Source organism: Aspergillus fijiensis, assembly GCF_003184825.1.
Source record: "Aspergillus fijiensis CBS 313.89 unplaced genomic scaffold BO72scaffold_16, whole genome shotgun sequence".
Classification (NCBI taxonomy): Eukaryota; Fungi; Ascomycota; class Eurotiomycetes; order Eurotiales; family Aspergillaceae; genus Aspergillus; species Aspergillus fijiensis.
In genome coordinates, this window is record NW_024468992.1 from 139,308 (window position 1) to 161,799 (window position 22,492).

The 22,492-nt window shown below is 54.0% G+C and overlaps 11 protein-coding genes across 11 annotated transcripts; 6 read left to right on the plus strand and 5 right to left on the minus strand.

Annotated features, from left to right (window-relative positions):
• Positions 1 to 407: 407 nt before the first annotated feature.
• On the plus strand, positions 408 to 2,521 carry BO72DRAFT_65980 (uncharacterized protein). Its single transcript, XM_040950593.1, has 7 exons — positions 408 to 428; positions 534 to 934; positions 1,121 to 1,198; positions 1,290 to 1,412; positions 1,475 to 1,528; positions 1,645 to 2,093; positions 2,181 to 2,521. Exons 2-7 carry the CDS (start codon positions 739 to 741, stop codon positions 2,292 to 2,294), a joined length of 1,014 nt encoding a protein of 337 aa, XP_040802609.1. The 5' UTR covers positions 408 to 428; positions 534 to 738; the 3' UTR covers positions 2,295 to 2,521.
• A 71-nt stretch (positions 2,522 to 2,592) lies between these two features.
• On the minus strand, positions 2,593 to 3,875 carry BO72DRAFT_65926 (DUF3602 domain-containing protein). The gene is made up of 5 exons (XM_040950592.1): positions 3,766 to 3,875; positions 3,606 to 3,636; positions 3,467 to 3,536; positions 3,277 to 3,399; positions 2,593 to 3,185 (listed from the first exon to the last, which is right to left on the minus strand). The coding sequence occupies exons 1-5, from the start codon at positions 3,803 to 3,805 to the stop codon at positions 3,054 to 3,056; spliced, it is 396 nt and encodes a 131-aa protein (XP_040802610.1). The 5' UTR covers positions 3,806 to 3,875; the 3' UTR covers positions 2,593 to 3,053.
• Positions 3,876 to 4,700: 825 nt separating this feature from the next.
• On the minus strand, positions 4,701 to 6,152 carry BO72DRAFT_494927 (putative mitochondrial phosphate carrier protein; the record flags this gene model as incomplete). The annotated part of the gene is made up of 6 exons (XM_040948508.1): positions 4,701 to 4,770; positions 4,834 to 4,853; positions 4,910 to 5,255; positions 5,312 to 5,565; positions 5,624 to 5,782; positions 5,865 to 6,152. The coding sequence occupies 6 exons, from the start codon at positions 6,150 to 6,152 to the stop codon at positions 4,701 to 4,703; spliced, it is 1,137 nt and encodes a 378-aa protein (XP_040802611.1).
• A 489-nt stretch (positions 6,153 to 6,641) lies between these two features.
• BO72DRAFT_526597 (putative cystathionine beta-synthase (beta-thionase)) lies at positions 6,642 to 7,798 on the plus strand. Its single transcript, XM_040950050.1, has 2 exons — positions 6,642 to 6,961; positions 7,023 to 7,798. Exons 1-2 carry the CDS (start codon positions 6,857 to 6,859, stop codon positions 7,455 to 7,457), a joined length of 540 nt encoding a protein of 179 aa, XP_040802612.1. The 5' UTR covers positions 6,642 to 6,856; the 3' UTR covers positions 7,458 to 7,798.
• Positions 7,701 to 8,889, minus strand: BO72DRAFT_446820 (vacuolar ATPase assembly integral membrane protein VMA21). Its single transcript, XM_040944389.1, has 3 exons — positions 8,350 to 8,889; positions 8,065 to 8,153; positions 7,701 to 7,995 (listed from the first exon to the last, which is right to left on the minus strand). Exons 1-3 carry the CDS (start codon positions 8,451 to 8,453, stop codon positions 7,859 to 7,861), a joined length of 330 nt encoding a protein of 109 aa, XP_040802613.1. The 5' UTR covers positions 8,454 to 8,889; the 3' UTR covers positions 7,701 to 7,858.
• A 140-nt stretch (positions 8,890 to 9,029) lies between these two features.
• BO72DRAFT_66184 (uncharacterized protein) lies at positions 9,030 to 12,849 on the plus strand. The gene has a single exon (XM_040950594.1). The coding sequence runs from the start codon at positions 9,240 to 9,242 to the stop codon at positions 12,612 to 12,614; it is 3,375 nt and encodes a 1,124-aa protein (XP_040802614.1). The 5' UTR covers positions 9,030 to 9,239; the 3' UTR covers positions 12,615 to 12,849.
• A 926-nt stretch (positions 12,850 to 13,775) lies between these two features.
• On the minus strand, positions 13,776 to 15,326 carry BO72DRAFT_66229 (tRNA-dihydrouridine(20) synthase (NAD(+))). Its single transcript, XM_040950595.1, has one exon. It carries the CDS (start codon positions 15,210 to 15,212, stop codon positions 13,830 to 13,832), a length of 1,383 nt encoding a protein of 460 aa, XP_040802615.1. The 5' UTR covers positions 15,213 to 15,326; the 3' UTR covers positions 13,776 to 13,829.
• Positions 15,327 to 16,432: 1,106 nt separating this feature from the next.
• ipp1 (inorganic diphosphatase IPP1) lies at positions 16,433 to 17,663 on the plus strand. The gene is made up of 5 exons (XM_040944390.1): positions 16,433 to 16,670; positions 16,747 to 16,866; positions 16,927 to 17,270; positions 17,325 to 17,408; positions 17,462 to 17,663. The coding sequence occupies exons 1-5, from the start codon at positions 16,494 to 16,496 to the stop codon at positions 17,598 to 17,600; spliced, it is 864 nt and encodes a 287-aa protein (XP_040802616.1). The 5' UTR covers positions 16,433 to 16,493; the 3' UTR covers positions 17,601 to 17,663.
• A 52-nt stretch (positions 17,664 to 17,715) lies between these two features.
• On the minus strand, positions 17,716 to 18,610 carry BO72DRAFT_426244 (mitochondrial 54S ribosomal mL53 protein). The gene is made up of 2 exons (XM_040942943.1): positions 18,474 to 18,610; positions 17,716 to 18,402 (listed from the first exon to the last, which is right to left on the minus strand). The coding sequence occupies exon 2, from the start codon at positions 18,384 to 18,386 to the stop codon at positions 18,066 to 18,068; it is 321 nt and encodes a 106-aa protein (XP_040802617.1). The 5' UTR covers positions 18,387 to 18,402; positions 18,474 to 18,610; the 3' UTR covers positions 17,716 to 18,065.
• A 181-nt stretch (positions 18,611 to 18,791) lies between these two features.
• BO72DRAFT_446825 (putative protein transport membrane glycoprotein Sec20) lies at positions 18,792 to 20,320 on the plus strand. Its single transcript, XM_040944391.1, has 3 exons — positions 18,792 to 19,282; positions 19,370 to 19,617; positions 19,689 to 20,320. The coding sequence occupies exons 1-3, from the start codon at positions 18,966 to 18,968 to the stop codon at positions 20,285 to 20,287; spliced, it is 1,164 nt and encodes a 387-aa protein (XP_040802618.1). The 5' UTR covers positions 18,792 to 18,965; the 3' UTR covers positions 20,288 to 20,320.
• A 182-nt stretch (positions 20,321 to 20,502) lies between these two features.
• BO72DRAFT_426250 (M18 family aminopeptidase) lies at positions 20,503 to 22,391 on the plus strand. The gene is made up of 6 exons (XM_040942944.1): positions 20,503 to 20,652; positions 20,706 to 20,767; positions 20,820 to 20,921; positions 20,980 to 21,115; positions 21,164 to 21,256; positions 21,308 to 22,391. The coding sequence occupies exons 1-6, from the start codon at positions 20,577 to 20,579 to the stop codon at positions 22,327 to 22,329; spliced, it is 1,491 nt and encodes a 496-aa protein (XP_040802619.1). The 5' UTR covers positions 20,503 to 20,576; the 3' UTR covers positions 22,330 to 22,391.
• Positions 22,392 to 22,492: the final 101 nt, after the last annotated feature.

A 22,492-nucleotide genomic window follows, 5' to 3' on the forward strand; every position in this document is an offset into this window, starting at 1 on the left:
AATTCTTCTCCACCCATCCATTCTGCATACAACTCGCTCCATTATCCCCCCTCCTCTTCAAACCGGCCTACCACACACTACTTTAGCACCGGCGTCATTTTCCCTACTGTCGATCGCTGTGTGACAACCACAATCGCTTGACTTGTGTGCTCCGACAGAACCATCACTTTACAAAAGAACTCACTGTCCTGTCTGTGGAGTCTTCGGTAGTTAACATACGTACCTTCACTGCTAGCCTTCAAAGCGACGGTCTCCACCCATTTCGCTCGTTGACTTGACGCTACTCGACGCTACCCAAGTCCTGGTTCGCATCGCCGTCGTCGAACTTGTTGTTCTGTCATTGTAAGAGACGAGAGAACAACTCAACCACAATACTGCCAAATCAATTCGTCGCCCGCAGAAGCTACTGTTCGAGAACGTGTATAGAAGTTCGACTCCCTCCGCAGTCTGCAACGTGATCCATAAGAAAAGTGGTCTCAATACCCCACGTTCTGGTCGCTCGTTCCTCTCGTTGGCTGGACTGAGTCGTGCAGTTCTGAAACCGCGAACAAAAACGTCCGAAAACCACAGAAAGGCAGAAATCGTTGCCAGCGATCATCGTTCGATCCTTGGCAGTTCCCACCTGGATCGTGCTTGCGCTCCACACCCGCCGCCATAGCTAAGACAGCGCGCTGCGAAAACCTGCTGCAGTTGTTGGTTATCAGGCGCTAAAGCAGGAGTCCCCGACGATAAATAACCATGGCCACCTCCCAGTCGGTCGCGCCTCCTCTCAGGCATAATCGGGGTTACAGTTTTAGTGGGAAGTCGAATAAGTCTCAACAGTCGGGCCATTCCAGCAAGAAAATCCAACTCACTGAATCCGCCGAAGAGAAGCATCGCCGTCATCTCAACACTAAAGCCGATCCGATGGTTGCTATGAGCGAAGCGCAGCCTAGTACGTCTCTACCCGGAAATTCCCCCTTATCGCACTTCCTGGCCAGCTTGACTCCCCTGACAATTCTCCTTTTTTGGTTTCTTCCTACCATTCTATCCCCAAACACTGTTTACTCCACTTTTCGCCAAGTTCTCACGTCGCTCGGGTGGCTTTGCGCAAACCTTCCCGACTAACTATGTTTCCTAGATACGGTTGCTCTGGAAGAGTCGACGCTGGGTTCCTTGCGGACTATGCAGCACAAGGATCAGTACGGCAATGTCATTAGTACGTTTACCTCCCTTCAATGTCTCAGATGTGTTCGTTCATGCGGGGGAGCCTTTGTACTAACTGTTGCCCCCTCTCTTTGCTGAAATAGCTGATCCCGACCTTTCAAATCCAACGCGCCCGAGATTTGAGCGCCCGCTTGACACTATCCGTTCCTTCGAAGCTGCGATCTATGGATCATACAGCAGTAGGCCTGTGTCGTACGCAAGGACAGGTGAGTCTATCCCCCTTACTTCGGCAGGCTGATTCCGGCATCAAATTAATGATACCTAGCAGAGGAATCAACACCCGCGACGCCAGAGTACAGCCGACGGGGAAGCTACTATGGAGGTACGACTCCCTCCCTCCCTCCCTCCCTCACCTCCTAGGAGGCATGCGCCTCGCATAGTCAACGTGCTGGTCTGTCAATGGCGAAGTTTCACTGTGCTAATTGAGGGTCCCTACAGCGCCCAACGGAGGATATTCCAGCAGAGCGCACTACGACCAGAATGGCTACCACAACAGCCGCGGCACCTATTCGCGACCGGACAGCTACGTGGAGAACGGCAACGGCCAAGCCGACAACTACTACCCTTACAACCATGGCGGCGGCGGCCGACCGCGACCACGCCACCAAGCGCGGATGAACACCGAACAGAGCGGATATTCGCAGCACGCATACCAAAAGTCATACGACAATGTGACTGCTGCGTCTGGTTCGGGCTCGGGCAGCAACGGCGAGACCTGGGCCAATTCGACGGACCCAAGTTCGGTCAACAGCTCGAGCGATCAGTTCCACCAGCAGCAGCAACTACAGCAACAACAACAGTATCAGCAGCAGCAGCAGCAGCAGATGGCCGAGAGCTACGGGTTTCAAGGGTTCGGCGCGGGTCCCAGTTTCGAAAGTGGTCAGCCCGCCGCCGCCGGTGGACGCATCAACTTTGGCAGCAGTAATCCTCCAGCCGTTGATCCCAACGCCGGGGGCCCCGTCGGAGGTGGTCCACCGCCCACGGCGGCGAACGGCCGTCGTCATCTGCGCAAAGCGACAAACGATACCGAGATGAGCAATGATTCGAAGCGCAAGAGCTGGTTCAAACGTCGCTTCAGCAAGAACTAAAACCAAACTCCCTCCCCGATTCGACGATCCTGGTGGTCGCCCTTGTCCCTTTTTCTTCTCGCCTCCTTTCTTTGTATAGGTGTACTACAGTCAAAACCGGCGTTCAAACGGAGATTCCCTTAACACCTTCCCTTTTACAACATGCTTGCGCTGAACACAACAACACTGGGATTACTCGGCATGGATTGTGTACGTTTTCGCTCGAGGAGTTGGATTCGTTTTTGTTTCGACTTCACTCGTGTAATTATCTGAGGCTTCCTTTCTACTTTCACATTTCGCATGAGGTTGATGGGTTGACGAGACCATGATACACGGAATGCCTTGCTCTCCTTTTTATGATATTTGATGGAACCCCTGCCCCCCCCCCCCTTTACCCAGGCATTGTTTTTCCCCTCCAATCGATTTCTGATGTTGTCCCGATACCAATGGCGAATCTACCGATCCTTTTTAATGAATGGACAAAAGAAACGAGAACTTGGTTTCATTCGATCCAATCTTTATACTTCGATTCTTCGGTGTTTTCATTATACCTATGATAGACGGTGTATGGGGAAGTACTGCAGCAAAATGGAGTAATTATTACCAACACTACCTAGTACTATACCTCCTCCCCAGTATCCGACTCGCAATCGCAAACAACCAAACAAACCAGGGAATCAACCAAGAAAAATCCAAGCCCAAGACAGAAAAAGAAACCCCACCTCACCTCATCTCTATCTCATCCAATCCATATCTACCACCAACAGCGATGCCTCAAGCTCACTTCCGCCCAAAAATCTTATACTTCAATTTATCCGCCAACCCCTCATACTGATCATGCCGGTGCTGCTGCTTCTTCTCCTTCTCCTTGCGGTGTTCCTCGTCGAGATGCACGTTGCCTTGTCCGCCGCGCTTTCCGGGGGACAAAAGAAAATCAGCATTGTATTGAATCCTACCCGATTTCGTAAGATCGGGGGTTTGAGTTGGGGGCGGGGGGACATACACCAGTATGATAATCCCCGTCGACGGACTGCCGGATCGCCAGCTCGGGAATCATTTCCGCGTCGTGCGGCACCTTCGAGGTGGGACGGACGTGCGGGGAGCCGATGTTGCCTGCTCCGCCGCGCTTTTTGAGGGAAGAGGTTAGATTTGGGTTGAGGTGAGGGCAGAGGGTATGGGTGTGGGTGGCTTACACCGGCGGAGTAGGCGCCGTCGCCTTGGTCGCCGTAGATACCTTCACGGACGATGGCGGCGTCGACGTATCTAGATTTATTCAACGGGGTGGGGTTAGGGTGTTTGTTTGAGGTGCGAGGGCTGGGTGGATGGTTTTACTCGGTTGAGTCGGCACCGATGTTGCCTTGGCCTGGTTTGTTCCTTGTTGTTAGTATGGATGAGTCCGGGAGTTGGGGAGTCGGGGTTGGGTTTGGTGGTGGGTGGGAGATAAGGATGAGGTTTGCAAGGGACGAGGGATGGTTCGGGTTGGATTGCGTACCTCCTCGGCCGTGCGATACGATGGGGTCGTGTTCGCCCATTTTTTTTTTTTTTTCAATTCTTTTGAGGTGTTGCGAGGGTGGGTTTTGTGGTCTGCTGGTTGGGACGTTCGGCGGTTAATTTGGGGTCGTCTGATGGTGATTGCGCGATAGCGGGATGCGATGCGATGGAGTAGACAGGTTGGGCGCAACGAGTGACGGGGGGGGGTTGACATACCTTGTAGATTGAAGTGAAGTTGTCTTTGGTTTGAAGACTATGTGATCTGTTTGCGTGCTCAATGTCAAGGGGAGTGCAAGAGTGTGTCAGATGTGACTGAAATATGGTGGCGGAAGGAGGTTCGTCGCAATATATAATAGTTCGTGTCGCAACGGATTACGGCCCTGGTAAGTTACTTTGTCGGGCTGGGCCACTGCGCCTTCGGAGTGTTCGAGTGTTCGAGATGACTCTCCCACCCGAGGTCAAGGGACCATGGAAAACTTAATCTCTTCTAGTGTCAGTCCCACCTGAAGGGCTGCAGGACCAGGCGTCTTGCCCATCGGCTAATTACTGAGCGAACTGGAAGTTACTTTACTAAGTTCACTCACATCCGTAAGTACCATAGGTACAGTAGTTATCGTATCTCCAGCCATGCGCGGCAGGGGAGATGACGTCTTGATACTGATAAGATGCTCCTTCGGGTGTGATTGGTTCCATGCGTGACTAAAGCGGGTTTGTCCGCCGATAAGGCCTCAGGCGCAGATTGCCGCCATGCCCCTGTTTTTATCACCGGCCTCGGTGCTCGCTGCTGAGCCTGCCACAAGTGCAAATAATCTCATCATTGTACGGAAATTCTGACTACCCCTTCTCAAAGATAACTACAGTACGTTTTGCAGGGACTAGAAAAGTGCATACAGACCAGACAAGACCATTTAAAGTGGCCAAAGCATCTACTCACCACTACTTCTTCTCCGCAGCTGGGCCTCCGCCGGTCGTCGGCAGACCCATGAAGATCTTGAACGAATCGTAACTGTCACAGGTCAGCTCCTGTCTGAGAAAAGGTCGACTGTGATGGTCATGAGGTAATACGTACATCATCCATTGAAGTCCGGTCTATACGTGATATGCTGTCAGTCAGAATCTCTAAGATTAGACCCAGGAAGACTTACCAAGGTGCCGATCATGACAATACGGACGGGAAGACCATTCCACAGGCCGCGAAATCCAATGTCCTTATAGATTCGACTCATCGCTGCGCCGAAGGCTTCGCCAGGTTGACGGTTGGCATTCAGCTTACTGACCATCACATCGGCGGGGTGCGACACAACTGCGCAAAGGATACCAGCCAGATAACCACCAGTGAAGGCCACGGTAGTCTGGGCACCCTTGTTGTAATCGGACTTCTGGCCGGGGAGGTAATTGTAGATCATCTCAACAATGGTCTCAAAGGACGCGAACTTCATCATGGTGTACGGAATCTGACGCCCCCACAATGGGTAGAGACCCTTGTATAGACTGAATAGGTCAGCTGCTACTTTTCGACCATATGGCAGATAGAGGACGCTACTCACCCCGCCACGCCCTCTTTGGAGACGACGTTGGAGATGCCGGTGAAGGTCGACCGGATGTCCGGAGGAATGGTTGTCTGCATACGTACTTTGACGGCCTCAAAAGGACAGAGGGCTACGTCGGCGATAAGCTCTGCAGACGCACTGGCCGCCAGGTACAAAGATGTCTTCCATCGGGTCGCATTTTCCACGCCCACAAGGTCACTGTAGAACTTCTTGAAGTACTCATAGCCGCCGTACTTGAATGCACCTTGGGCCTTTCAACCAGTCAGCAAGAAAGGGTGATTGCATGGACACCCGCGCTTACGCTGTAACCAAAGAAGGTTGGTCCCCAGCCAGTAAATACTCCTCGCAATCCTTTTCAGCCCCACGGATTGTGCGGAATGCCTCTAGATTGCTCTTGTATAGGAGAGGATCGACCTGACGGCGACACTTGATCAAGTCTAGAGGGGTCACAGCGGTGTGGGTCAGACCCTATGCACGGGGCAACTATTAGTACCTTTAGGATCGTATACTCTCTAAAATAAGATTATCCCATGTATGGTCTGATACTCACGCAGGCAAGCAGTCCACCGACAGTGCAAGCCGCATAGTATTTGGGAGTCCATGGTTCAATCTTGCCTGTCTTGGCTTGAGCCTTCTGGCTTGCAAGGTCGAGCTCCCGAGTCGCTTCCTTAGCCAGCGCATCTGCCTTTTTCTTGGTATCTTCAACCACGCTCCAGGCAGGAAATGGCTCTCGCTTCTGCATTTCCGGCGCTGCCGACGGCTGAGGCTGCGAGCTGGATTGTCCCAGTGGATGTTGAGAGGAAAATGCTTGCGCGATCACGCCCTCAGTAGGAAACATGATGGCTAGAATGATCCAGTCGCGCTGGAAAGCAAGTTAGGGTATTCACAACGAAAAGTGTGATGGCTGATGGATAACAATCCCAGAAAGCTGGACTGACAGGCTCCTTATCTATGAGTATGTCTACAATCGGCCCCCACTTTCAGCGGTGGAGATAGAGCGGAGTTAAAGAGTACGGAAGAATTGATCGACGGCAAGCTTGGGACCCTTTGCTCTGAGTCTCCAGGCACGACGTGAGCTGAAAACAGAAAGGTATGACCACGGAAAGTGTGGAGCCTCGGTGATGTCTTCGGGATGGAAGGGTTCGAGGAATGGGGAAAGGAAGTGATGACAATGAGCTTTGGGGGGGGGGCGGGGGGAGGGAAAGAAAATGGGCGGTTCTGCCGGTTCATGACGTCGCACGGGAGCCAGGCGGAGGCTAACCCGTTTCAGCTCATCCCACCAACTGGCAGGCCCGCTCGGCGATGGATTGAATTTTGGTCCCGATCACTTACCTTCCCACCTGACAGTGACCGAGTGGATGCTTGACTCACGCAATATCAACCTCACCTGTTCATTTCCACGCCGTCCAAACCCGGGATTCTAGGTTCGCTCCCGGACAGCCATTGTCGAATCGAAAGCTCCGTGCATCACCAAGCGAACGCGACCCCCAGTCCCCCCGTACCCCTCCCTCACTTTCACCATTACTACCACCTCCGCCCACCATGGCCTCTTACTTGAGCGCAAGTGAAGCTTTCGCCCAACAGAAGCTCGCTCAGGATGCACAGCAGCCGGTCTCGCAGTCCGCCTGGGCCGACAAGTACCGTGGTGTCAGTATAACGCTGCCCCAAGATATGGGGACTCTCTCGGAAAACTGACTTGCGAATCTAGGCCACGATCGAGGACCTTGACCCTCCCCCGGCGCTGTCTGTCTCCCCCGACGACCCAATCTCCTCTGCTCTACTCGCTGCGTACGAGCGCGACTACACACACCTCACCGTCATCTCCTCGACGAAACGCTCTCTCCTCGGATACCTGAGCATTCCCCGCCTCAAGGAATTGCTGAAGGAGGGCGCCGTGAAGGAAACCGACTCAGTTTCCGCTGCCATGCAGCGGTTCAACCGCAAGCGAGGCACATACCAAGTGATCACGATGGAGACCCCGCTGGAGGAGCTGGAACAATTCTTCGAGAGCGAGACCGATGCCAGTGGAGCCACCCGGGCTAAGCAGACCTTCGCGGTTGTCACAGATGCGTCGCGGAAGTTCGTGCTCGGCGTGGCGACCAAGGCGGACTTGGAGGAGTTTGTCAAGAGGCGCCCGACTTGATTTTAATCAAATTATTCTCCCTTAATCTGGCCCAATGTTTGATTCCCTGGACGGCCCTTCTCCAAGCTTAGCAAACGCATCCCAGGGCGCGGTTTCCCTACACCCTGGTTCCGATAAAGCCCTTTGCCTACACCTCCCAAACCCTCGATAGCATGACTAGGAGTATCGGCAGTCTGCTAGCGTAGTGTTTGTTGCGATTGGACAACAACGGTCTACGCCTGACGATAAGCACCGATGCTCGGTCATAATAGGACTTGCAAATTGATATTCTGGAGCAATCACCCATAGACACATGATAGGTACATAGCATACACGCAACTGCCCTTGAACGCCCATAGATCAAACACCTGGTATTGAATGATATTTAAAAACAAAGACCAAATCATACTCGGAACCCGCAACTACTGCGCCTTCTTCTCCTTCTGCTTGGCGTCGGCGTCTCTCTCCGCCTGGTCGTCTTTCCACGCGACGTAGACGTAGGAGAAGAGGACGATGTTGGCCATGATGGCTGCAACGATGCCGCCGACAGTGGCACTTCCTGAATTTCTGGGTCAATACCATGCCTTTCTTTTGCTCTTCCAGAAGGATTACTCCCAGGGCAACGTACCACCGACAAAATCAACCGTGACAAAGTAGATGCCAATAGGTGCAATCACCATGGCGGCGGAGAAGCCCAGCAATTTCATGATCACATTTCTGGGGGTTCAACTGTCAGTGACGGCTATGCCTCCATATTATTCCGGACAGCACGAGCTGCTCTGCTTTGACTTGATGTATTCCAGGTAGCCGAGTCAACCATTCCCAATATATCGGGCTTGGGGCCAACCGCGACCAGTGGGCCATGTGGCGTAGAGTAGCCCCCCCAACCTAGGGACGAATTGGATGCACTTACGTGGGAACTGCAGGGGTCACATCCGAGTCAGAGGACTTCTCGGATTTCGACGGAGTAACAACATCCTTAGCAGAGGATTTATCGACAGCGCGACGAGCGGACATTGTGGACTGGTTTGTGGAGGTGGTGGTAGTGATTGTGATGGCGATGGTGGTGATGTTTGATGATTGGCGGTCCACGTGTCAGCGTAGGTCTGAGAAGGTGTGAATAGATTGCTCAGGAATAAGAATTAGAGTGTAACACTGTTACAGATGGGAGTTATTGATCTTTTCGATAAGACACCTTTCTTGCCGATTCAAAAGAGGAGAAGGAACAATAAACACTCCAGCTTAACAACACTTGAATATTGCAGTGATGATAATTGCGGGTGAACTCATCCCGGAATCCAGTAGATTCGGGCTGCTGATTGGTCCCCGATCGGATAGATCTTGGAGAACACTTTGATAGACAATTCCAGGCAACAAACATGAAGGAGAATCTAATAACTAGGTGTTATACCTAAACCAAGCTCCTAGTAAGTATATATGTAGACGATCAGTGGCTGTCTCACTGGCCGCACTCCCCCTCCACAACTTGGAAGCGACATCCAACTGCCTTTCCTGGGCTTAATTGAAGCGCCACTTCACGTGATCGATCGCGTCTGGGCGCGTTTTGCGGAGAAAAACCCAGAGAAACTTAACTTTACTTACGGTGCTTACCGTGTTGGAGGAGGCAATCAATTCGTCTGTTCCGCTCTCCCTCCCTCTCTCTCTCTCACACACACACTCTACCAGAGACTCTCTCCCCCCTTTCTTTACTTCACCATTTCCCCAATATCCCCTGGCGCATGACAACATTTCTGTTTTCACTCTCTTAAACTCCCAATTCTCTCTTTGAAGAGTCATTCCGTCATGGAAGACTCTGTGCCTGACTCCCCTGTGAACGACAAAAAAGTCGTTCCCGGTACTCCAACCAAAGAGGATACCCAATATGAGACGGTCGCCACCGTTCCTGTTACTCACTACCAACCGGCGGCCACTCAATCGCTGACCCCGGCCTCTCAGCGCTTCACGCAACCGACCCAGCTGATTGACAATCCGTACACTGCGAAGGGCACCTCCGTGGTACAAGTTGCCGCCTCTTCCCCGCTAGGTCCTACCTCTTCCCCCTCCCGTCCGACCCCGAACGCTGGCCGTCTCTCCAACCTGATGGCCCCCAGCGGCACCATGTTCCGGCCACCGGTTTCTGCAGGCCCGGCGAAGCGTGCCCCGGTCATCGATCTCGAAGATGACGGCCCCACGTATCGAGGCGGGTCCTCCGACGAGGATGTCCAGAACCGACAAAATCCCGACATCAAACCAGCCATGTTCACCAAATCCTCGCGCAGTCCGGATAAGGTCGCGGACTCGCCGATCGACCGGTTCAAGGAGATCACCACCAGCGCTATCTACAACCCTGCGAAACGTCCCGCCGCGCAGATGGACCCCACGCCGAAAGGGATGGCCGTCAAGAAAGTTCGACAGGATGGCCCTTCGCGCGCCCAGCCCGTCGACGGGCAGTACTCGCTCGACAGTATCGAGGACTATAATATCAAGATCAAGGTGCAAAGAATGCTCAAGGTCATGCCGCAGAAGTCCGTGCAGTCCTGCGTGCAAGCGCTCGTAGCGAAGCGCGGAAACTACGAGGATGCGCTGGATCTCCTGGCCAGTGCGCAAGGGAAGGATGGCTCTTCCGAGGACGAACTGTCCATGTCGCGCCAGTCGAATGCGGCCCCGGCGGCGAAGCAGCAAATCAAGGCGAGAGGGACTATCCAGGACAAATGGTCCGCGGCGAACTTGCAGAGAACGCTCGCCGCGCAGAAGCCGGCGGCGGCGCAGGCGGAGGACGATGAGGCAAAACCGCGCAGACGGCTAATGAGGGGGCCCAAAACCCGGGTTTCATCCCCGAGCCCCGTGCGCTCGGAGTCTCGTCTCCAGTCTCGCCCGGAACCTGATGCGGAAACCCCTCCCAAGAAACCGGGTCGTCTGGTGCAGGGGCGCAGACCGGAAACTCCCCGGCGCTCGGAGTCTCCAGAAGCCATAATCATCGACGATGACTCCGACTCGGACGTCGAGGAAGCGGTTGGCGATGTGCAGTTCGATCTCAAATTACTGAAGTTTTTCAACACATGCAGCGTCTTGGACCTGGCGGATATTGCTGCTATCACCGAGGAAGTGGCACAGCATGTAATCTCGCACCGGCCATTTAGGTCTCTGGACGAGGTCCGCGCTGTGCCTGCCCCCGTGAAGGAAGACGCGAAGCCGAAGGGGGCCCGTGGTCGCAAAACGCCCAAGCCAATTGGCGACAAGATCGTGGATAAGTGTGTTGATATGTGGGTGGGCTACGATGCCGTCGATTCTCTCGTCGCGCGCTGCGAAGCGCTAGGCAAACCGATTGCAGCGGAAATGAAAAAATGGGGAGTGGATATCTTCGGGAAGAAAGACGGAGAGTTGGAGCTGGTATCCATCGATCCTAGGGATTCTCAGTCGCATGACTCCGGCATAGGAACCCCAGCAAGCCAACCCTCAGATGAGGATAGTGACGGGCCCGCGCCCGGTGGGGTGGCGCCCGCACGCAAAGGACGATTCATCTCCCAGCCTTCAATCATGCGAGATGACTTGAAGATGAAGAACTATCAAATTGTGGGTATCAACTGGCTCTCATTACTGTTCGAACACGAGTTGAGTTGCATCTTGGCCGATGATATGGGTCTGGGAAAGACCTGCCAAGTCATTGCCTTCTTGGCTCATCTTTATGAGAAGGGATTCAAGGGGCCACATCTCATTGTCGTACCTGCATCTACCATTGAGAATTGGCTGCGTGAATTTCAGAAGTTTTGCCCTACCCTCTCTGTCATGCCTTATTATGCCGGCCAGGCTGAGCGTGCGGAGATCCGGGAGACGATTGAGGATAATAGAGACAGCATCAACGTTGTCATCACCACTTATACTATCGCGAAGGGCAAGGTTGATGCGCACTTCCTACGCAATATGGACTTCTGCGTTTGTGTCTATGACGAGGGACACATGTTGAAGAGCAGTACCTCGGTGCTATACGAGAAGCTGATCCGCATCCCGGCACGTTTCAGACTTCTATTGACGGGTACACCGTTACAAAACAACCTACAAGAGCTGGCTTCCTTACTGGGATTTATTCTTCCCAAAGTGTTCCGAGAGCGCAAGGATGAGCTCCATCACATCTTCGCGAACAAAGCGAAGACCGTCGACGAGTCACACTCCGCATTGCTTTCCGCGCAGCGTATTGAACGCGCAAAATCGATGCTGAAGCCCTTTGTGCTACGACGCAAGAAGCATCAGGTCATCGATCTGCCTGCAAAGATCTCCCATGTTGAGTACTGCGAACTCAACGACGCGCAACGACAAATCTACGAGCATGAACAGGAGGAAGTTCGGAAGCTGCTGGCGGATCGCGCCGCGGGCAAGAAAACTGGCAACAAATCCGCTAATATCCTCATGAAACTCCGCCAAGCAGCCATTCACCCATTGCTGTACAGACGCCACTACACCGATTCCATTCTCAGCCGCATGGCCAAGGCCTGCCTCAGAGAGGAACAGTTTTCCCAATCCAACCCGGACATCATCTTCGAGGAACTTCAACCCTACAACGACTACGAATGCCACTCAATGTGCGTGAAATACCCGGCACTAAGCCGGTTCGCCCTCAAGAACAATGAGTGGATGGACTCGGGCAAGGTGGCCAAGCTCTGCGAGCTCCTCCGGCGCTTCCAGGAGAAGGGCGACCGGACCCTCGTCTTCTCGCAGTTCACCATGGTGATGGACATCCTGGAGGATGTGCTGGAGCACGAACAGCTCGGCTTCGTGCGCCTGGATGGCCGCACCAACGTCGAAGACCGGCAGTCGATTCTCGATGCATTCCACGAGCGCACCGACATCCCCGTCTTCCTCCTGTCGACCAAGGCCGGCGGCGCGGGCATCAACTTGGCGTGTGCCAACAAGGTCATCATCTTCGACTCCAGCTTCAACCCACAGGAAGACGTGCAGGCCGAGAACCGCGCCCACCGGGTCGGCCAGACCCGCGAGGTGGAGGTCATCCGGCTTGTCACCAAGGACACCATCGAGGAGCAGATCTACGCGCTCGGCCAGACGAAGCTGGCCCTCGACCAGGCGGTGGCCGGGGAGGACGCCGCCGAATCCAAGAAAGCGGAGGATGCGGGCATGAAGGCGGTCGAGAATATGGTTCTTGCGGATATGGAGCACCAGTCATGATTTGTTGCGTTGCATATGTGAGCTTGGGTTTTGACGATAGACATTTCCGGTTGTACTTTGTTTATTTTCCCCTTCGTTTTGTGATGATACGCTTGTTCAATACGCAGGACTTGGCTTGGCGAGTTCTGTTTTTCTACGTTACGTTCTTGTTTAGAAGAAAGGACCCTGGGGCCCTGCATGGCAGATGAAAGAAGGAATCTTTACACATCTAAATCAGCGAACCTCGAATCTTTCTGCTTTCGCCGTCCTCAAACCCATCTGTGGTTATCTACTTCGATAATTGTTCTTTTCCCTTGACCGGTGTCTTGTGCATTTTGATCATATGGAGATGCTTTTCAACTCAAAGGATACACTATCGGCGCAATTACACCACCAATTCGCCTCATTCCATTTCCTCGTTATCTGAGCTTTTATCTATCGCGGTACCCCTGCTGCTGCTTCCCCTTCACATTTTCCTCTCTTCTCTTCTTCAACCAACCCCCCCTCTCTTCCAACGATTGAAAGGAAACATACACATACAAATACACGTCATTTCAAAGAAGCAAAGGAGTCGAAATAGAACTAGACAGAAAATGAATGACGCTTGTATATGGGTACCCGCCTGGGCGATTCTAAAGAACGCATGCTCGATCCGAAAAGCTTTTTTGTTTTCTGTCTGGAGATGTTCAGGGCTGATGGCAATGGCAATGGCCTGGAGCGGTGTCTCTCTTCCCCCCCCAATTGCCTGGATTCATTAATAGAGTCAGCAGAGATGCGAAGCGAGGTGGGGGATGGGTCGTTCTCGTTCTCGTCGTAGCCGAGCCCTACTATTTCATTCGGTCGAGGCCTCCCTCGTGGATTTAGAGTATTGTTTTAGTTTAGAAAGGCTATCGCCTCCGGCTAGAGTCGTCTGACTTTAAGTGAGTGCGACCGTCGATATTACGCTACTTCGTGGCCGAGGGTCCATCGAGCTGTTCTGGTTCTTTTACAAAGGGAGAAAGAAGTATAGAAGATGGATGGTATGTGCCTTTTGAATTAAAGAGCATAAGAAGGTGGGAATCTAGAATTTCTAAGCACACAACAACACGAAAAAAAAACCAACCGAGAGCAATCTTCAACACCGGGTAATGCAATCGCAGGAGATGAGTTCATACAGAAAATAAAAGCGTGAATACATGAGGTAATAATAGGCAGAGAAGGGGGGAATCATGCTGTCGAACACTGTGCGGGCAGGAATTATGCGGCAAGTTCCTGTTTCGGAGCAGTGACGGCTTCAGCAGCAGCCGCAGCAGCAGCCGCAGGATCGACGTCCGTCGTGTTGGTGACGGATTTGGTAGGAGGAGGGATCGAGTGGTTGCGAATCGGGCCGCCGGCGTGGGAGAGGACGGGGGAAGTGGGTTTCGAGCGCGAGGCGCCGCCGTTGCCGGCCGCGCGGGCGGTTTCATTCTTCTCGAGAGCGTTCTGCACGGCTTTGCTGACGGCGTCGTTGACGTTGTTTTTGTTCGCGGTCTTATCCGCGAGTCCCAGGATCTCGTCGACACGGGTCGCCGCGGGGATCAGGTCCTCGAAGCCCAAGGCATGGCAGGTGTCGACGTAGGTGCGGGCGGATTTGAAGCGGTGGGCTTCGGGGGACTTGCCCGGCACGAAGATGTTCAGCAGGTACTTGGTGTTGCCAAAGCGGTTCTCGGACTCGAGGCAGAACTGCATGTAGTCGTGGACCATCTCTTTCCAGGGCAGGAGGCCGCCCTCGGCCTCCGTGCGGAACGCGGACATGTTCGCCTCGGCGGCGGTGGCGATCATCGCGCCGTCGACGCCGTATTCCTGCATCAGGGCCAGGCCGTCGTCCTTGTTGGCGACGTCGCCGTTGACGACGCACGCCACCCCGGCCTCGTGGCAGATGTCCCGGATCATGCACAACTGGTCGCGGATGGCGCGCTCGCGGGGCCGCATGGGCGGCGTGCGGCAGTGGATGGTCAGCCCCGTGATGCCGGTCTTGACGAGTCGCGAGACCAGCGCGCGCGTCGGCTCGGGGTCCTCCCGGTCTAGCAGCCGGATCTTGACCGAGATGCCGATCTGGTATGGGTTGCCGACCTCGCGCACCAGCGTCTCGAGGATCGCGACGAGTTTGTCCGGGGTTCTGAGCAGCGCGGCGCCCATCCCGCCGCTGGTGCTGAAGGGCTTCGGACATCCCGAGTTCACATCGATGCCCGCGACGTCGCCGGCCACGAGCTTGGCGGCTGCAACGGCGATCTCGGGCGTGGCGGTGCCGATCTGGAAGATGAGTTTGCCTTTCTCGCGGACGGGATCGAGGCGGTAGATGACGGACTCCTGGGTGGCCTTCTCGGTGCGGCCGCCATTGGAGGGGGTGCGAGTGAATTCGATGGTGCCGTTGCGGGGATTCACGCGGCGGACGGCGCCTGCCAGGGCACGATCGATGGTCTCGGGGCCCCAGACGAGGTCGGCGCCATACTTGAGGGCGAGAAGGCGGCAGGGAAGTTCACCGGAGCGCACCATCGGAGCCAGGACGACTTTGCCGCGGTAGTCGACCCCGTTGGCGGGGATGGGGACACGAGGAATCGAGGTCATTGCGGAGCGGAGGGGTCGTAGGAAGCTTAGCATAGCATTTCTTGGCGGGTTAGAGCTTTTCTATGCCTTAGTTGAGTAAGTACAAGCAATAGAGCTGGGTTCAGCTTTGATTCGCGAGCAAGACCGAAGATTATGAATTGTCAAGAAGTTGAAGTTTATTCGAGTTTCTAGATCGAGATGGAGGCGGAGAACGAAAAAGTGCCAGATCACGTGGTGATACACGATAAGGTTTTTCTCGCCTTACAGCTTACTCATCCAGCGGGAATCCAACCAACTTCAAGTTCGGACTGCAGGTTAGTCCGTCCCGGAGGAGTACCTGCCAAGACCTGCTGACATCGCAGGGGATGAGCAATTGAGCGATTGAAGAGGCAATGGTGCACATGTGGAAGATACTATGTCAATTGAACAACGTACAAGGAATTGAATCAATGTAAATGGATCAAAAAGTCTCAATAGTACAGGTGTAAGGATATTCATAGACTGAAAATAAGGAGGAAGCCACCCAAGGACAATAGGATTGACTCCATAAGTGGAACGGTACTGGTGGAGTGGGTGCAATCCAAGGCCAGCCAGGGTATTCGTCCTCACCGAAAAGAGGAACAAGAGGCAGAAGCTGAGGAAAATGGTGTCATCTGCAGGGTGTTGCCACTAGCCTAGGTAAAATCATGCATACCAGTAATGCCAACCTCAAATGCAGGTGGTCAGAATAACGTACTGGGAGATAGCCTGACAGGACACCTCGAGGTGCATAGAGCATAGCTGCCGTGACCGCAGCAGCTGCCGAGATAGAAGGAGGAAAGTGTCCGAGGTTGTTTTGGTTGGCGTCTTTTTTTTTCCTGCTCCCGTCCGATTTTCTTTCCCGATCCCTTCATCCTCCTTGAACCTACCTTTAGTTACCTTATAACAATTGACATCCCCTGGGTTTAAAACCAAATACTGTATACCTTACAAATTGACCCTATCAATTAGTCCTCTCTACCTCCTGTCGTATTTCAATCAATGTTCCTGGGGGTTAGTCGTGGACCAGTGTCAGCACTCCGGTTGCCCACCGCCTGGACTCGTCCGATAGTCGCCCGCCGCACTGTTTCTGAGTCTTACTGTTCGTCCGTTTGTCGCACATCCGCAACGCTGGCTCCCCCCACCAAACAAGCCCCCTCCCCCCCCCCTCCTCCTCCCGCTACCTCCTCCTCCTGCTCTTCTTCTCTCTCCTCCTCTTCTTCCCCTCTTCGTCCATCGGTTTTGTCCGCTTCAAACCGTACTGCTCTTCTAGCTAGACACCTTTCTTCTGTCTCCGCTACTACACAATCGCCCACCATGTCTTACACCGTCCGTAAGATCGGCCAGGCCAACACCCTGGAGCACCGTGTCTACATCGAGAAGGATGGCAAGCCCGTCTCTCCCTTCCACGACATCCCCCTTTACGCCGATGAGGCCAACAACATCTTCAACATGGTTGTTGAGATCCCCCGCTGGACCAACGCCAAGCAGGAGGTACCCAAGCCCAATACATACCCCGCCCGCCACGTCCACCCTCGACCATCCCAACTGACCCCTGTTGCCATCCCAGATCTCCAAGGAGGAGTTCCTCAACCCCATCAAGCAGGATGTGAAGAAGGGCAAGCTCCGTTACGTCCGTAACTGCTTCCCCCACAAGGGCTACCTCTGGAACTACGGTGCCTTCCCCCAGGTATGTAATTTTCCCGCTGTTGCCCCTCACTGGCCCTCCATCATCTCACAACTGGTGTAGACCTGGGAAGACCCCAACAACGTCCACCCCGAGACCAAGGCCAAGGGTGACAACGACCCGCTCGACGTTTGCGAGATCGGTGAGCTTGTCGGCTACCCCGGCCAGGTCAAGCAGGTCAAGGTCCTCGGTGTCATGGCCCTGCTCGACGAGGAGGAGACCGACTGGAAGGTCATCGTCATCGATATCAACGACCCCCTTGCTCCTAAGCTGAACGACGTTGAGGACGTCGAGCGTCACCTCCCCGGTCTTCTCCGTGCCACCAACGAGTGGTTCCGTATCTACAAGATCCCCGACGGAAAGCCCGAGAACCAGTTCGCTTTCTCCGGCGAGTGCAAGAACCAGAAGTATGTACCCGATCGATGGTTGATGCATGTAACAGTTGTACTAATTTATTGCAGGTACGCTCTGGAGGTCATCCGCGAGTGCCGTGATGCTTGGGAGAAGCTGATCTCCGGCCAGGCCCCCAAGGGTGATGTCAGCATGTACGTTATCCCTGAACCCATCTACAAAGAAGTTTTGACTGACCCGCTTCCAGTGCCACCAGCACCTACGAGGGTGTTGAGCGCGCCGACGCTTCCAAGCTCGCCAGCATCCCCAAGGGCGAGAACCTTCCTCCTGCCCCCATTGATGGCAGCGTTGATAAGTGGTTCTTCATCTCCGGTGCCGCTGTTTAAACCTGTAGAAATACTAAAATCGAAACCTATTCCCCCACCTACGGGTGATTTACATACTTCAAACTTCTCTTACAAAAGTTCTTAATCGTAGCAACAGCCATTAAAGATATCAGTGGGACATTGTAGATGGTTGGTCTATAAAAAAGCATAAAAAAAACAGAACAATAATAATCAATAGCTGGTATATACACATGTCCGTGAATAACATGATAGATAATACAGGTCGCGAAAACAAGTCCCGATGACTTCCACCTACGCCGCAGATAACATTGCGCGCGTCCATAAATCTCAAAGAGTCACGGACAGACGATGCAGAGAAGCCCACCAAGATTGAGCCCGACATCCTCCAAGGCCGCAAGATATCCGGCGCAATAACCTTCCCTGCTTGCTCTCTTCCTTCAATTCTTCGCTACCGATCCCCCTCCAGCCAAGCCAACCCTCCAATCCAGACAGCCAGAAATAGACTCAACCCTTCAACGTCTCCTCACGCTCAATCACCCGCCCGACGCGGGCAATCTCCTCGATGACATCCCCGATCCGCATCTCCCGCTCCGCGATGGGGATGTTAACCTCCTTCCCGTTCTTGAACCCGACCACCAGCTCGGCCGGCTTGGTCGAGTGCCGCGGCAGCTGCGTCACCTTGATGTCGATGTGCGTGCCGCTCGAGGCCGGGACGGTCGAGGGGTTGCGGAGCAGCGAGAGCAGCAGGCGGCAGGGGCGGGCGCTGCGGGCCCAGGGGTTGAAGGTCGTGCGGAAGGAAGATATGGTGGCGATTGGGATGGACATTTTGCTTAGAGGTGGGCTGCGTTTGGGTATTGGATTAGTTTAGGATGTTTGGATAGTTCGGGGAGGGGGGGACCGTGATGGACTTACGGCTCACTTTTTTTTTCTCGGGGGTGTGCTTGCGATTGATGACAGGGATTATGGGTTGAGCAGGTGAGAGAGATAGCGGGGGAGGTTGCGCGCGCACAGCAGCTATCAAAGAAGGAATTCAACACGCTCTAGTTAAACGTTTTTTTGCTGTATCTACACCAAGGCCAGGCAGGGCCTGGATAATTCCGGCGGAGGATCGGGGTCGCTGTCTCTCTGTGTGTGTTTGTCTTGGATGCAAACAGTGAGCTGATCAGTCTGGATGCCTCAGGAATAATTGGGATTCTACCGGTTACGGGGGGTTTAGATACGGGAAGCCAGCCGATGATGACGCTGTTGCTGTTACGGAACGGACACATCGACAATTTTACCCCCTCATCATACTTTCTTCATTCTCTCGTTACATACACAGCGTTTTTGCTCTATTGGGCGTAGAGCCTATCTGCGAAATCGTGTTAATGCGAGTGGTTGTCTTCTTATCACCGACAAATAACAATGTCATCGTTGACGGAACTCCAGTCCCGGCTGAAGGAGCTCTCGACCGCTCTGGCCAATATCCACCCGCTGGTTTCACGACTGCAGAACTTCACCACCGCTATTGGACAGGGGGATGAGGCGCGCTTGGAGCTGGGGACGGAGATCCATACGCTTCTGAAAGGGGCGGAGGATCAATTGGAGTTGTTGCGGGTGGAGGTGGAGGGTCTCGAGGCAGGTCCCGAGAGTCGACGAAAAGCGCTGTTGGATAACGAGAAGGAATCGGAGAGGGAGCGCGTGGTCGCGCTGGCGGGGCGCTTAACTGAGGAACTGAAGAGGTATGTGTGCTTCTTCATGGGAAGAGTCTAGATCTATTGAGTCTGGCCAGATCTCGGGATACAGATGTATGTTTACACCGGACGCAGGACCAGAAGAGACTTCCGGAACGCACAGCTACAGGCGAAACGCAATGCCGAGACCGCACGCCGCAAGGAGCGGGAGTTGTTGTTCTCCCGGTCCCAGAGCGCCGAGAGGAAGAACCAGCCCGCCGAGAAGCTGACGCAGGATGAGATCGTGAAGAACGCTTCGAACGATGTTACGGCGGCGCTGCGGCGTACGCATCAGTTGATGCAGTCCGAGTTGTCGCGGAGCCAGTTTGCGCAGGAGACGTTAGGTTCGTTGCTGTTGCTGTTGCTGCTGTCCTGCACGCCTCTGAGCTAACCATTTGTCGCCAATCCTTCTCAGAGCAATCCACCGCTGCCCTCTCGTCGCTGTCGGAATCTTACACGGACCTGGACTCGCTCCTCACCTCGTCGCGCAACCTCGTCGGTTCTCTTCTTCGGTCGCAGAAATCCGACACTTGGTATTTGGAGACGGCGTTTTACATTCTTCTTGGAACTATCGCTTGGCTTGTCTTCCGGCGCATACTTTACGGTCCTCTGTGGTGGCTTGTGTGGCTGCCGGTGCGACTACTGGCACGATCTACTTTTGCGATTCTAGGTGTGGTGGGCATCACCAGTCGGGCAGTGCAGGCCTCTGACTCTGTTACTCCTGTCGCTCAGTTGGTGCAAGAGACCCCAGTCGTGGCTCCGAAGGTGGAACCGACAGTCCAGACTGCAGAGCAAGAGGCAGTATGGGACCAGGTCCCTGTTACGGACGAAGCGGAGGAGGACCGCTTGATTGACCAAATCGGCGAATTGGTAGAGGAGACTGAAAAACAGGAGGAGACCAACATAGACGACATCTCGCCGGAGGAAAGGCAGAGGCAAGCGGAGCTGCCAAGGAATCCTAAGAAGAGGATGTTTGAAGCTACCGAGGTTCCCCACCATAGGGATGAACTATAGAAGCATATATCTATAGCGGATTCAATGTCTTCATGAGGTGCCTGTCTCTTAATTGTATTTTTAAATAAACGTATGGCCGATTAAGTAGGCCCTTCGGCAGCCCTAGAAGCACGGCGATTGTGTATGGACGATGGATGGACCTTTCCCCGCTTCAAGAGCTGTCAAATGAACTGACCGCCTTGGCATGATCACCGTCATGGCCACTATGAACTTATCCGTACTTTGGCCCATTCTTTTCTCCTCCGCACCACCCCACGGTTTCTCGGTCAGATCCCAAGGTCCTCCAAATATGACTTCTAAGCTCGCTCAGAACCTGAAGCAGCCGGCTCTGGACTTTTTGTCCTTTGTCAATGCCTCTCCCACCCGTAAACTCCGCCCCAATCATACTGCCTTCTCTGTGCCTGACCGTTCCATATAGCCTTCCATGCAGTCCAATCTGCGAAGGACCTGCTCGCGAAGGCCGGCTTCCAAGAGATCAAGGTACAGACGATTATTCCATAGATTTTGAGATGAGCTACTAATACCACTGCAGGAGAAGGATCCTTGGGCATCCACCTGCCGTCCCGGCGGAAAATACTATGTCACTCGCAACCAATCCACCATCGTTGCCTTTGCTATCGGCAAGAAGTGGCAGGTATGTGCCTTGTCAACGATCTTACCTCACTGGGTCAATTGACGCTGATCCTAAACAGCCTGGTAATCCCATTTCCATGATTGGGGCTCACACCGACTCCCCCGTGCTGCGGGTCAAGCCTGTCAGCAACAAGCGTGGCGAAGGCTATGTCCAAGTGGGTGTCGAGACCTACGGAGGAGGCATCTGGCATACGTGTGCGCTTACCCAATTCCTACCATGTACTCGGTGCTAACTGCTCACAGGGTTCGACCGTGATCTGGGAGTTGCAGGCCGGGCTATGGTGCGCAACGGCGACGGCTCTATTGTGCAGAAGCTGATCAAGATTGACCGGCCTAGTATGAACTGTGTCTGAGATTTTCAGGGTGTATGACTAACGAGCTTTATAGTTCTGCGTATCCCTACCCTGGCTATCCACCTTGACCGCCAGGAAACTTTCTCCTTCAACAAGGAGACCCAGCTCTTCCCCATCGCCGGCCTCGTGGAGGCCGAGCTCAACCGCACCGGTGCCGGTGAGACCACCAAGGCTGAGAACAACGCTGCAGAGGATGACGGAGAGTTCTCCCCTCTAAAGGCGATCACTGAGCGCCACCACCCTTACCTGGTCGAGCTCATCGCTGCCGAGGCCGGTGCCAAGCCTGCCGATATCCTCGACTTCGAGATGATTCTGTTCGATACGCAAAAGTCCAACCTGGGTGGTTTATTGGATGAGTTCATCTTTTCTCCCCGTTTGGACAACCTGAACAGCTCTTTCTGTGCCACCGTCGGCCTGATTGACTCGGTTGCCGATGCTTCGGCCTTGGACAATGAGTCGTCCATCCGTCTCATTGCGCTGTTCGATCACGAAGAGATTGGCAGCCGTACCGCTCAGGGCGCCGACTCCAATATGCTTCCTGCCGTGATCCGTCGTCTCTCGGTGCTGCCGTCGACGGCCGGCGGTGATGCTGAGGTTTCCACTGCCTATGAGCAGACTCTGTCCACCTCATTCCTTCTTTCTGCCGACATGGCGCACGGTGTTCACCCGAACTACTCCCCCAAGTACGAGAACGACCACCGGCCGCAGATCAACAAGGGACCTGTGATCAAGATCAACGCCAATGCTCGCTACGCGACCAACTCTCCTGGAATTGTTCTTCTGCAGGAGGTTGCCCGCAAGGCCGCCGAGGACGGTGGTGAGGGCGTGCCTCTCCAGCTGTTCGTTGTTCGCAACGACTCCAGCTGCGGCAGTACCATTGGTCCCATGATGTCAGCCAAGCTGGGAGCCCGTACTCTGGATCTGGGCAACCCTCAGCTCAGCATGCACAGTATCCGCGAGACTGGAGGTACATATGATGTCGGCCATTCCATCCGGCTGTTCACGAGCTTCTTCAAGCACTACGCCGACCTCTCCAAGACGATTTTCGTGGATTAGAGTAAGTCGACAACAGTCGATAGTATAGCCTTTTCATAAGAGATACCTCATTGTCATTCCCGAGTCAGCTAGTGTTGTAGTGCGGCTCAGCGCTAAATGTTGTTGTGTTTTGAGTGACTTACTGTAGTTAGTAGCCTCAGCTCCGTCGGACCGAGGAAGACCC